At 50.7% G+C, this 12877-nt stretch overlaps 2 protein-coding genes across 5 annotated transcripts in view; both read left to right on the top strand.

Moving 5' to 3' along the window:
• The window catches only part of CD99 (CD99 molecule (Xg blood group)), a 32784-nt gene extending 26485 nt beyond the window's left edge, over window positions 1-6299 (top strand). The window contains exons 9-10 of the mRNA XM_040266406.1: window positions 2723-2776; window positions 2979-6299. Of these exons, the coding sequence (XP_040122340.1) occupies window positions 2723-2776; window positions 2979-3004 (80 nt within the window). The 3' untranslated portion in view covers window positions 3005-6299. The remainder of the gene's footprint in view (window positions 1-2722; window positions 2777-2978) is intronic.
• A 3315-nt stretch (window positions 6300-9614) lies between these two features.
• XG (Xg glycoprotein (Xg blood group)) overlaps window positions 9615-12877 on the top strand; it is a 51565-nt gene continuing 48302 nt past the window's right edge. For 2 of the 4 annotated variants that reach the window (XM_040266405.1, XM_040266404.1), the window contains exon 1: window positions 9615-10057. In XM_040266405.1, the coding sequence (XP_040122339.1) occupies window positions 9994-10057 (64 nt within the window). In that variant the 5' untranslated portion in view covers window positions 9615-9993. Of the gene's footprint in view, window positions 10058-12329; window positions 12450-12877 lie in introns of those variants that run through there. The other 2 variants (XM_040266402.1, XM_040266403.1) reach the window with 2 other exon arrangements.

Here is a 12877-nt window from a genome sequence, read left to right as displayed (position 1 = left end):
AACCCCAGCATCCACTCCAGTGATGCTCTTGCCGTATCAGCCCGTCTCCTTAACTTCTGAGCCCAGCAGACGGACGTGTCTCTTAACAGCTTGCTGCTGCCTGCACCCATGGGCTCTTGCACCCGAAGCCAAGCTCTCAGACATTTATTTCTGGTTTATTTTGGTTTTGTTCTTTTTTTTTTTTTTCATTGTCCTTTTCTGCTCTTCCTTTGCAGATGAGTCAAAGATCTAGGGGACCCGTGGAGAACCCCGGGCAGGGGCGTGGAGATGACCCTTTCTGATCTGCATGCGTCTCGAAAAGCAAACCTTGTCTGTCCCTTTTTTTTTTTTTTTTCCTCCTTGCTACTAAGACGTTTCCCCAGGGACGTTTCTCCCTGACTCCTCAGGCCGCACTGTGACGTCTCTATGTTTTCTGCCTTGTCGAAGCACAGAAGCTTGGGATGCTGTATTCGAAGGCGCGCTTTGCCTTCAGAGAAGTGAAAACAAATGCAGACCTGGTCCCTTTTAAAGTGGGAACCGACACACTCAAACGGGGCTGGAGGGCTTCCGTGAACAAAAACAGCTTTGTCAGTCACCTTCCAGCCTTGCCCGCTGGGTGGACCATCCTGCCTACAGAGACCCCCGCCCTCCCCTCCCCGGGGCAAAGCCAGCCCTAACCCATAGGGTATGGCCTTTCACATTAATGATGGAATTTTCAACTTTCTGACTCCATAGCCCCTAGATTTTTACAGCCCATTTCCATGAAGTGTTTTTTTTTCCCCCTAACTCTTTCTCTAATTGGTTTTTGCCAATTACGTGAATTTTGCAGTTCTCAGCGAAAAAAGGAGAACCCACATGCTTAGGAGTAACCTGAAAATCTCACCATCTTCAATTGCTTTTTTGTTTTAATTCTTTTTAATCGGAAGATAATCACTTTACACGGTGATGTGGGTGTCTGCTGTATAGTGGCGTGAATCAGCCGTATGTATACTTACATTGCCTCCCTCTTGGGCCTCCGACACACCCTCCCCTTAACCTCCTTCCCAACCCTGACTTAAAGTTTCTGAGAATGTCAGTGCAGAAGTCAGAAATGGACAGGGTCTATGACCGCCTAGAATTCGTGCATCCTCGCACCCCTCCATAAACACAGAGGTCAACGCCGCTTTCTTTCCCTTTTTCGCATCAGACCATCCATCTCCTTCTTGCGTGTAAATACGAGTTCTCTTTTTCCAGCCTCGTGCTGAGGGCCAGGGTCGTGCCTCTTCCCAGGGTGGTGCAGCCGGTACTGGTCTGAAAGCTGAGTTGCAGGATTTGGGATTAGTAACGGGAGGTGGCTTGAGAACCCCGCAACGGGGTGTCCCTCAACGCTCTTCTCGTGGGCCCATCACCCTCCACCAGTCACCGTGATGGCCTTGACCCTGGTCACTTCTGCGGCCGTCTGTGTCTTTGAAGGGAGTATTCTCGGTTTTGAGGAAATGAAGCCTGCGTTCTAGGTAGCGTGCATACGTGCTCTGTTGTTCAGTTATGTCCAGCTCTTTGTGACCGCATGGATTTAACCCACCAGGCTCCTCTGTCCGTGGGATTCTCCAGGCAAGAATACTGGAGTGGGTTGCCTTGTCCTCCTCCAGGGGATCTTCCTGACCCACGGATCAAACCCACATCTCCTGCATTGCATTTGACTGCAACAAGCTTTATTGTTATTATTTTCATTCACTTTCTTCCACCTTAACTTTTTTAAATAGTTTATTTTTAGTTGGAGGATAGTTGCCTTACAATACTGTGTTGCTTTCTGCCGTACATCAACAAGGGGTTCCCTGGGGGCTCGGAGGTTAAAGCGTCTACCTCTCATGCGGGAGACCTGGGTTTGATCCCTGGGTAGGGAAGATTCCCCCTGGAGAAGGGAATGGCAACCCACTCCAGTATTCTTGCCTGGAGAATCCCAGGGACGGAGGAGCCTGGTAGGCAGTCCATGGGGTCGCAGTGAGTTGGCCTCGACTGAGCGACTAACAGTATATGCGTTAATATACGATAGTTACCTTTCTCTTTCTGACTTAGTTCACTCTGTATAGCAGAGCTCATGTGCCTCGTTTGAACCGACTCCGATGCAAATAAATGCGTTTTGACTGGGAACATCGTGTGTGGGTTTTTTTTGTTCGCTTTGCATTTTATCGAAGCATCGTTGATTGACAGTTGGTATGTTCATCTGTACAGAAAAGTGAGTCAGTCATCTGTACGTTCCTCTGTGATATTTTATTTTTCAGTGCTGCTTTATCCCACGATATTCAATAGACACTCCCTGGGCTCGATAATAAGACCTTGCTCTTCATTCATGCTGTATATAAGAGCTGGCATCTGCTGATGCCTCAAACTCCCAGGCTGGCTGACCCTTCTCCATCCCCTGTTCTTCTCCTGTATTTTGAATTCTGTCTCCTCACACTTGAATCCTGAGCAAAGGGTCCTATGCTCACAGATCCTTTCTGGGGACGGTTGGGGGCAGGTGGGAAGTGTGTTGATCCTCTTGGCGTCGATGTGTATTTGAGAAATCGAGGAATAGAAATTTGGAAATAAAAAGACGGACTCAGAAAAGCGAAGGAGCAAACAGGCAGGAACCCCAGCGAGGGGGCCCTTCACACCCTGGTGACCGGGGCGGTTCCTCTGCTTTCCGGGAGGGGCTGGGTAGGCAGCTGAGTGGGTCGATGCCGACTCACCCTGAGACTCAGGCGCATTTTGTTCTTGCTTTCAGCCGAAGAAGGCGAGGTGAATATGGAGAACCATCGCACCACTGCTGAGCCGCCAGGTGAGACCGGGTGGGAGCGTCGTCTCTCATCATCGCCAACTGTCAGCCCCACCTGCATCCCCACCGTGGCTATTTCTCCTCTTCCAACCGCTGCCCTGCCCTCCCACTCAGAGGGTGTTGGGGCTGGGGAGGCCTGGAGAGGCCTTGAAAAGAAAAAAACAAAATAAAACAAAACATGTTCTTGTGTCTTTGTCCTCTGCAGTTCAACAGACTCTTCTGGAGAAATAAAGACATTTGGCAGCCAAGTAACCACAGCGGGAGCGCAAGCTTGCCTGCGGGAGCCGCTCCAGAGATGGGCTGGAGGAGCAGAGATGACCCACTGGGACCTCGCCCCGGCTTTTCCGTGCCTTCGCTCAAGCTGGATTCCTTGCTTCACCGCTGGGGTGCTTTATTCCCCACTCCCCTCTCCACCACTTGCCCCTCCGCCGGGCTGGGCGGGTGAAACTTGACTTGTGGTGAGTTTTCCATCCACAGCGGGGAAACTCACACTCGCCTTCTCCACGACCCTGAGGGGGCTTTCCCGTGAGTGCAGGGAACGTCCGACCGACTGATCGCCGAGGCCCATCCGAGTTGCCAAGTTCCCAGCCATCATTGTTCAAACGCGCCACCGAGGTTCCCAAGCGGAAACTCTGGACCATTTACAAACTGCCTGTAAATGGGAGGCGTCTGAAGCCTCTCCTGACCATTGACTCTTTAACGGAGTGGGCGTTAAGCCTCAAGCAAGTTTCCTCAAAAGTTCTTTCATTTCTCGTGAATTTTTTTTTTTTTCCCACACCAGACTAATAAAAAGAAATTTAGAAATCAAGTCCTATTTACGAAAATGTCTTGCCAGGAGGTGCCTTTTAAAGAAGGCTGTTGGAAATTTAGTGAAACTAGTGATGTGGATTTCCAATTCCCTTTTCTGTAAGACAGACATCACCCTAAGCACTAGCTCTTATTTCTGGCATTTGCTTCTGTCTGTTCCTTCCCTTCTTTGCTCACATTGGTGGTGGTGCTTTACTTGCTAAGTCTTGTCTGACTCTTTGCGGCCCCATGGACTGTAGCCCGCCAGGCTCCTCTGTCCATGGGATTTCGCAGGCAATTCCTGCGTCTTCTATGTAGGTAAATGCCAGGAATTTGTTTTCTGTGATCTTTATAACACATTCATCAGCCTCCACGGGATAGCTTGGTTTAACTGGGGCGGGGGGGGCACACTGTTTTGTGAGAGACAGTCTCCTATATTTTCTAACATCTTAGAGTGTGGACTGAGTGCTTGCTCTTCTCTTGGCTATTAGCAATGACTTCTCCACCTTTGAAAGCAATTCCTCCACTCACAGCAATGCACACGCCACACGGCTTCCAAAATGCAGGCTTTTCTGTGTTGAGTTGGCCAAAACGTTCGTTTGGTTTTACGTAAAAATAAAAGACACGTTGTTCGTTTTCGTCCACAGCTCTAGCGAGCAACATGTTCGTTGAATGAACCTTTTGGCCAACCCCATACAAGGGCTTTGCTTGGGTTTTTGTGTTTATCTCGGAAAGCGTGGGAGCCTCGATGTTGCAGACAGGCTGGACCCCACCCATAGACTTCCCTCTCCAGAAATATGAGGTTGTTTCCCTGATTTTCTCGAAGCGCAGGCCTGCTTGCAAAAAGCGCTTAGGGTAGTTATCCAGGGTGGCAGCATTTGCCCGAGTGAAGACGTAATGTCATTACTGATGATGGTGTGAAGAACTGTTGAGTGCTTCACGTCAGTCACCATGGATTCAAAGGTTTGATGTCAGCACACCTGTGTGGGCGGCCCTCACAAACCACCCGACCTGGGAAGCGGCTGCCGTCAAGGTATTGCCTGGTTACTCTGCCGTGTCTGACTCTCTGCGACCCCACGGACTGCAGCCCCGCCAGGCTCCTCAGCCCGTGGGATTCTCCAGGCAAGAATCCTGGAGTGGGTTTTGCCATTTCCTTCTCCGTCCAAAAGTTCCTTTGGGTTTTTCTGAAACATCTCACGAAAAGCTCAGAATTGACTTTTTGGCCAGCCCCATCTCGGTCATGAATTCTGGGTCTTTCCTGCTTGGAAGCTCAGAGAGACCCTTATCGGTTGTTTTGTGGGGTGGTTTGCAACTGATCCATCTCCTTACTGAAGGCTCAGCACCACTCTCTTCACAACCCCTCCTCCCGTCATTGTTGAAAATAATTTGGAGTTTCCTTCTCAAGGTATTACCAGAGACCGCCACCTGTCTATTGAACTTGCTCTGTCTTGGACGCTATGATAATTTTTGCATATATGAAAAGATTTTTTAAAATGAAGATTTGAGTATTTCTCATATCCATTCATCGCTTCCTATGACAAATACCTGTGGCCTCGGGTGTGTACAGGGGTGAACGTGACATCTGGGTTCTACAGGACAGAACAGAAATAAATGTCTTCACTCAATGGAAGGGGTCGACCAGTTGTGAAGAGCCGAGGGCTGGATTAATCGATATGCTTGGATCCTCTTGCTAACTCATTCAGGTCACCCGATTACAAAGGGAGCAGAGAGTGTCCACATTCACCCTCGATGAATCATCGGGGTCTGTGCTCTGACTTGCTTTATAAAAAGAAAAAATGTGTAAAGTCTCTTTGTAACTCTGTGAATAACGTCGACATTTTTATAAGCATCGCAATCATAGTATAAGCATAAACGTCTCATTAAACAACAGACTAGTGAAGGGGTTAAGTACAGCAAATTGTGACTCATTCCTGAATCTATACACATAAGAAAGAAGTCAACTAAGCTTTTGTTATGGATGGTGTATGTACATGGTTGTAAACTCAGCTCAATTTCTTGTTGACATTAAAATAAATAGGACTTTATCAAAGGTGGGGCCTTTTGAAAAATTGAGTTTAAATTGGGTGGTTTGATGATTAAATGCTTGGCATGATGATTGCTTTTAAAAATCATTTTGGAACTCCTGTATAAAGAAATCGCAGTCCAACAAGTTTTGAAATCAGTATCAACATTTTTATTTAAGTGAGAACACACCAGCGAAGGATTTGTTACAAGTCTTGGTCGTAATGGATTTGATCAACCCATGTAAACTGTGGTCAATTTTTTGCTGTGAGTTGCTGCAGTGAATAGCTTTGGAAGCACAGGTTTGTGGCTCCGTGGAAGCACAGTGTATGTGTTCAATTAATGCCTGAAGTTGGCTTTTGTGAGGGGGAATAAAAAAAGCATGTGTATATTTAATTTTCATGGACATTGCCCAAACACCCGCTGTAGAGGTTCTGCAAATTCACGATACACCCCGATGATGTCAGATTTGTTTCCTCACTGCTGAGCAAGCTTGCCAATCGGTGCCAGTCTCTGAGTTGAAGAATGATATCCTATCAACTGTGTTTATGTGGCATTTGTCTTAACACAAGTGAGATTGAGAATCTGTGTGTGGGAGACCCATTGAGATTCTGTTTTTGAAGAAAATGAATATGCTGTTCGCCTGTATGTGTTATTGGTCCTTTTCATATTGATTTGTAGGAACTCTTCACATATTAAAGATAATGAGTTGACATAAGTAGCAAACGTGCTTGTCCACTTTATGCTTCACCTTTGAACTCTGCAGTGATATTTTTCCCCATTCACAGTTATTATTTTTTGTGTAGTGAACTTAAAGTTTCTGGGCTTGTTGTCATACCTAGAAAAAGCATCAACCATTCTGATATTAAGGCTTCCCAGGTGACGCTAGTGGTAAAGAACCCACTTGTCAAAGCAGGAGACGTAAGAGACCCAGATTCCATCCCTGGGTCAGGAAGATCCCCTGGAGGAGGAGACGGCAACCCACCCCAGTATTCTTGCCTGGAAACTCCCATGGACAGAGGAGCCTGGTGGGCTACGGTCCATGGGGTCACAAAAAGTTGGACGTGAGTGGAGTGACTTAGCATGCACACATACTGATATTATTTAAAAAAAAGAACAAAACAAAAAAATCCCCTTATCTTGTCTTCTAAAAGTTTTCACGGTTTTTTAATTATACTTTGAGTAGAATATTTTATCCCCTAGGAATGCATTTTTATCAATGTGATGAGGAAGAGATCCCTTGATATGTAGTTTTGTTTGTTTGTTTGTTTTTAAACCATCTTGGGATAATCCCACTATTCCCGAACCATTTATTGCATAACCCATGTTTTCCCCCATGGATTTGAAATGCAATTTAGATCATCCGATAAATTCCTGGACATTGCAGAGGAGGAATGATTTTTGTTTGTTTGTTTCTCTCCTCTCTGATCCTTTACAGAAAAGGTTACTTGAATACATACAATAGCTCTAACTGCGCCTTGCAGGGAGTCAGGTATGGTGGAACCAGTATCAGCTACTTTTGCACCAGTTTTCCATCTAGGAAAGCCACCAGCTTAGATGCTAAGAAGCCACCTGCAGGGCAGAAGACCTGGGTTCGATCCCTGGGTCAGGAAGATCCCCTGGAGGAGGGCATGGCAACCCACGCCAGTGTCCTTGCCTGGAGAATCCCATGGACAGAGGAGCCTGGCGGGCTGCAGTCCCTGGGGGTCGCCCTGGGTGGTCGCACAGTCACACACAACTGAGCAACTCACACTTCCATCCGCGAGGATTTCCGACGAGTCCTGTCTCAGCTCCATGATTTCCTCTTCCCCCGCCCACACGTGAGAACCGGTCCCTGCATCGACATTCTCTTGCTTGCGAGATTCCCCAGGAACGGCTGGATGCACCATTGTGCACTCACGGGCCGGCTCAGCCAAGGGCCACCCGCTGCTGAATCTCTCGCTCTCCTCAAACGTCACCCTAGGCCCCTGTCCCTCCTTACGACCCACCTCCCGGGCACGCCCTGAGCTCTAGTTGCAGCAAGTTAATCTGTGGATGCCCTCCCTGCCCACGTCACACCCTGGCGGCTCCTGGGAGCTCCCTAACGCACCCCGTCTCCACCAGCGGGCTTCCGAGTACAGGTCTCGGGGGTGCTAGCACGTCAGGAAGTCCCTGAACCTCCTGGCATACACAGCGCCTTCCCCCTTAACCCAGCATATCTTTCCCATCTGAGGCCCTGCGCTTCCTCTGGGTCAGTCTTGGAGGGGGCTTGCAGCAGATGCATTTGGGGTTTTTTTTAATTTTAAATTCCACCTGCTGTCTCTCCTCCCAGCCCACTTCATGGGGCCCGGCACTGCTCTGCGCACCCCTTGGTGGATGTGGGTCCTCCCCAGACATCCTCGGGGTGGGACGGTGGTGGGTGAGAGCATGGGGGTGGGGGGGTCCCTCCTGCCACGTGGTGCCAGGCCCAACCTTGAAGGCAGAGAGGGCTTCTCAGTCTCCCGTCTGATGGCTTTCACAGTGTCGTCCAAGCAGGGACTCTGTCTGGTTCGAAGCAATTTCTTCTGAAGCCTGGAGGATGCTCCAGGCAAGAATACTGGAGTGGGTTGCCATGCCCTCCTCCAGGGGAATCTTCCCCACCCAGGGATCGAACCCAGGTCTCTTATATGTTTCCTGCATCGCCAGGAGGGTGGCTCAGACGGTAAAGCGTCTGCCTGCAATGTAGGAGACCTGGGTTCGATCCCTGGGTCGGGATCCCCTGGAGGAGGAAATGGCAACCCACTCCAGTAAGCTTGCCTGGAAAATCCCATGGACGGAGGAACCTGGCGGGCTACAGTCCACAGGGTCACAAAGAGTCAGACACGACTGAGAGACTTGACTTCACTTCCACCTGGGAAGCCAGGCGGGGCAGAGCAGTTAATTCTTTCCCAAATCACTGGTCCGAGACCCACCGAGTCATTCTTCCAAGGTAACGAAACACAGTGAAAGCCGTGTTCATCTCATCTGATGCCCGCGCTTTGACTTGAAAATCCTCAAAGTTGTCTGCCTCTCCGTGACCACTAGACTACCTCGTTTTGTATTCCCAAAGTCACTCAAAGAGAGCAAATTTTTTTTTCCCCCTGCAGGTCAGCGACAAGGTCCTAATGTAGACCACAGGGAGCTACGTTCAGTAAAAAGAATCTGGTCAAGAATATAAATACACGTGTATAACCGAATCACTTTGCTGCGTGCCTGAAATTAAAACCACATTGTCAACCAACTCTATACTTCAATTGAAAAAAAAAAAAAGAAGAAGAAGGAATTTGCCCCCGTCTATAGCCACCTCCAAGGCCCACAGTGGGTTTTCCTGTCCTTTAGTAGCTCAGTCGTATCTGACCCTCTGTGACCCCATGAACTGCAGCCCACCAGGCTCCTCTGTCCATGAGATTCTCCAGGCAAGAAAACAGGAGTGACTTGCTATGTCCTTCTCCAGGGGATCTTCCCGACCCAGGGATCGAACCCACGTCTCCTGCACTGGCAGGTACGTTCTTTACCACTAATCCGGTGAGAGAGAGCAGGAGGACCAAGTGAAATCGGGTTGTCTGGCCCTCCACCATCCCCGCCGCTGACCCTCACTGCCCCGCCACCTGCAACAATAGCAGATTCAGGGGCGCAGTGTGACTCTTTAAAGGCACAGGGTCTGTAAGTTGCCAAAAAAAAAAAAAAAGCAGAGATTAAACGGGGGCTTCCCTGGAGGCTCAGACGGTAAAGAATCCGCTTGCAGTGCGGGAGACCTCGGCTCGATTCCCAGATTGGGAAGATCCCCTGGAGGAGGGCATGGCGACCCACTCCTGTATTCTTGCCTGGAGAATCCCCGAGAGGAGCCTGGCGGGCTACCGTCGGACAGGGCTGAGCGCCTAACCCTGAGACACACGTCTCAGTCTCTGCGCTGCTCTGGGCTCTGGGTCTGGCGTCTCCCTGCACGAGGATCTTGGGAATGACCCCCTCCCCCGCCCCGCCCCCGGGAGGAGGCAGCTCTTGCTTACACCCGAGCTTGGCACCTTTGATCCTGGGGCTCTTCCCACGCCTGCAGGGTGCAGAGCTGCCAAGCGGGTGTGCCAGCTTCCCTACAACCCAAGACGCCCAGTGGCACCGGGCGGTCGCCTATTTCCCCACCTTCCTGGGGGTGGTTGGCAGCGGAGCTGAGGGAGGTGCCTCTCCTGCAGCAGGCGTGTAGGAGCTGGTCCCCAGGGGCGGGCTCCCGGCTGCGGAGTTCAGCACCGCCCTGCTCATCACTCGCCGGCAGAGAGGCTGTAGACTGCTTCATCCTTTTCTTTCTTTCTCTCCTGTTTCCCTCTCAAAGCGGACGACAGAAGTCAGCACGGCGGCTCCCGGCGAGGGTGGGGTGGCCAGATCGCCCAGCCCGCCTGTCCGCCGCCCGCCGGAGACCGAGGATGGAGGCATGGCAGGATCTCTTCTTCTGCCTCACGCTCCTGTGTGTTCTGCTGCATGTCCAAGGTAAGGGAGGGCTGGCTCCCGGAGAAAGAGGTGCTTGGGTGTGCGTTTCTATCTGCTTGCTGAAAAAAAAAATAAACACTCTGTCCCCAGCCACTTCCTCTCAGGAAACGGCTGTAAACTGCCAGAGTCTGGAAAAGAAAAACAGACTCCGGTCTGATGGCGGTCGGTGAACAGCAAACAAGGGGACCGGGTACCACGTTCGGGGCTCTGGGGGAATGGACCCAGATCTGTAGGGCTGGGGACCCACTTAGAAGCCAGTTGTGGGTTTGTTTGGTTTTTTTTTTTTTTTTTTTTGGTTCTCGAGTTTTGATCTCTGGGTGTGGCACGCATGGAAAAAGTGATCCATGTCCCTGGGGCGGGTTGAGATTGTTTTTACTTCCTCGCTTTCTATCAACAGTCTGAGTGGCTTGTGTAGCTCTGTAGGGCAAGCACGGAGCTGAGATGCGGCTGGGTTCAGTGGGACGAGTCACTGTCGCCAGAGACGGGGTTTTGCAGGAAGGACAGCCTCGGTTCACGTTTTCTTAGATATTTGTTCCCTCAATGTCAGCCCTCCGGTTGGCAAATTAAAAGCATGTGAGTTGTTTACGCCCAAAACTCCAGTGCGGGCTCTTCCCCATCTTGGCGTGCTGGGGAACAGAGGCAGGGAGGGGCCTCACTCAGGAAATTATAATTAACCCATGAAGGGCAGGATTTAATAGCAACTGGAGATATCCTTTGGATATCCTTTGGATATTCAAATTCTAAGGCATTGAGGATTGGGAGGGGCTTAACACTGAGTAGTGTTGTAGGTTAGAAATTAAAATATTTTCTTTCAATGTTACTGGTTGCTGTTCGGTTGCTCAGTGATGTCTGAGTCTTTTTTGACCCCGTGGACTGCAGCACACCAGGCCTCCCTGTCCACCACCATCTCCCAGAGTTTGCTCAGACTCATGTGCATGGAGTTGGTGATGCCATCCAACCATCTCATCCTCTGTCGTCCCTTTCTCCTCCCGCCTTCAATCTTTCCCAGCATCAGGGTCTTTTCCAATAAGTCAGCTTTTCCCATCAGGGGGCCAGAGGATTGGAAGTTCAGCTTCAACATCAGTCCCTCCAATGAACACCCAGGACTGATCTCCTTTAGGATGGACTGGTTGGATCTCCTTACAGTCCAAGGGACTCCCGAGAGTTTTCTCCAACGCCACTGTTCAAAAGCATCAATTCTTTGGCGCTCAGCCTTCTTTACTGTCAGACTCTCCCATGCATGCATGACTAGGTTAGGAGTGCAGAGATTTTGTTTGGATGTCACTCCTGTGGCACGTCCTGTTTGACCTGTTTGAGGACGGGTATTTAGGAACAGGTGTGGTTTTGTGAGCCTTCCTGGCACCCAGAGCCCAGGGTCTCCCTGGAGATCCTCCCACGAATCCACACGGTCTAATCATCTTCCCGCACGTGGGACATGCAGAAACGGGGTCAGGAGCTTCTGTTTGAGGGGAGATATGGGTTCTCTGTGAACCTACACCAGGGCTAAAGGAAGCCCATTGAGGCCAAGCTCTGTCTTTATGCAGTCCCGCCCAGCAGCGGAGCCAGCAAAACCTGTCTGAGCCTTTATTCCCTCGGCAGTGGCACAGAACTCTGGGCTCACCTGCAGCTACAGGCAACTCAGCCTCCTACCAGGCCCAGTCTGTCTGATCCATCCGGAGCCACTGGATGGCGGATACCTTCAGCTCGTGGCTCAGGGGTTACAATTCCGGGCTTTCACTGCTGTGGCCCAGGGTTCAGTCTCTGGTCAGGGAACTGAGATCTTGAAGCTCTTCGGAGTAGCCAAAGGCAAGTAAATGAAGGTACCACCCCAACTGCAGCTCTTCAAGAGCTTTATTAGGTAGGTGGGTGGGGTGCTGGAGTGACTGTGGTCCTTGGTGGTGTTCAGTCGTATCTGGCTGTTGGAGAGTCTGTGGACTGCAGCACGCCAGGCCTCCCTGTCCATCACCAACTCTCAGAGTTCACCCAAACCCATGTCCATCGAATCGGTGATGTCATCCAACCACCTCATCCTCTGCTGTCCCCTTCTCCTCCCGCCCTCAATCCCTCCCAACATCAGGGTCTTTTCCAACGAGTCAGGTCTCTGCATCAGGTGGCCAAAATATTGGAGTTTCAGCTTTAGCGTCAGTCCTTCCCATGACTATTGAGGACGGATCTCCTTTAGGATGGACTGGTTGGATCTCCCTGCTGCCCAAGGGACTCTCAAGAGTCTTCTCCAGCACCACAGTTCTAAAGCATCCGTTCGTCGGCGCTCAGCTTTCTTTACCGTCCAGCTCTCACGTCCGTACTTGACTACTGGACAAACCATGCCAGGGCAGCTGCCTTTTGGGAAATATCCTGGCCATGCTCGTGGAGTCAGGATTCCCTTTGAGAGGTGGTGTCTGAGCCCCCCGGCCGTCTGATTAACCGTCGGGTTGAGCCTCAAGGATCTCTGCCGCAGGGGGAATGTCTGTTCTGTGGTTCCCTTGGTACTGACGTGTCTCTCACCCAGGAGATGCAGAAAGCACACCTCCAGGTGTCGCTTCATGCAGCCAGCCATGCCCAACCACGGGTGACCCTGCCCCCTGGGGGACAGTTGGCACTGTCTGGAGTCATTTTTGGTTGTCACCACAGGGGCCTTGGGCTCCCAGGCCGGGGCCTTGGGCTTCCCCCATATCTCAGTTGGTAAAGAATCCGCCTGCAACGCGGGAGACCTGGGTTCGATTCCTGGGTTGCAAACATCCACTGGAGAAGGGATAGGCTGCCCACTCCAGGACTCTTGGGCTTCCCTGGTTGCTCAGACAGTAAAGAATCTGCCTGCAA

The sequence above is a fragment of the Oryx dammah genome, unplaced genomic scaffold, assembly GCF_014754425.2.
Source record: "Oryx dammah isolate SB20612 unplaced genomic scaffold, SCBI_Odam_1.1 HiC_scaffold_23, whole genome shotgun sequence".
NCBI classification, from domain to species: Eukaryota; Metazoa; Chordata; class Mammalia; order Artiodactyla; family Bovidae; genus Oryx; species Oryx dammah.
Note: the sequence above shows the minus strand (reverse complement) of the source record. Positions and strands in the feature narration are given on the sequence as shown.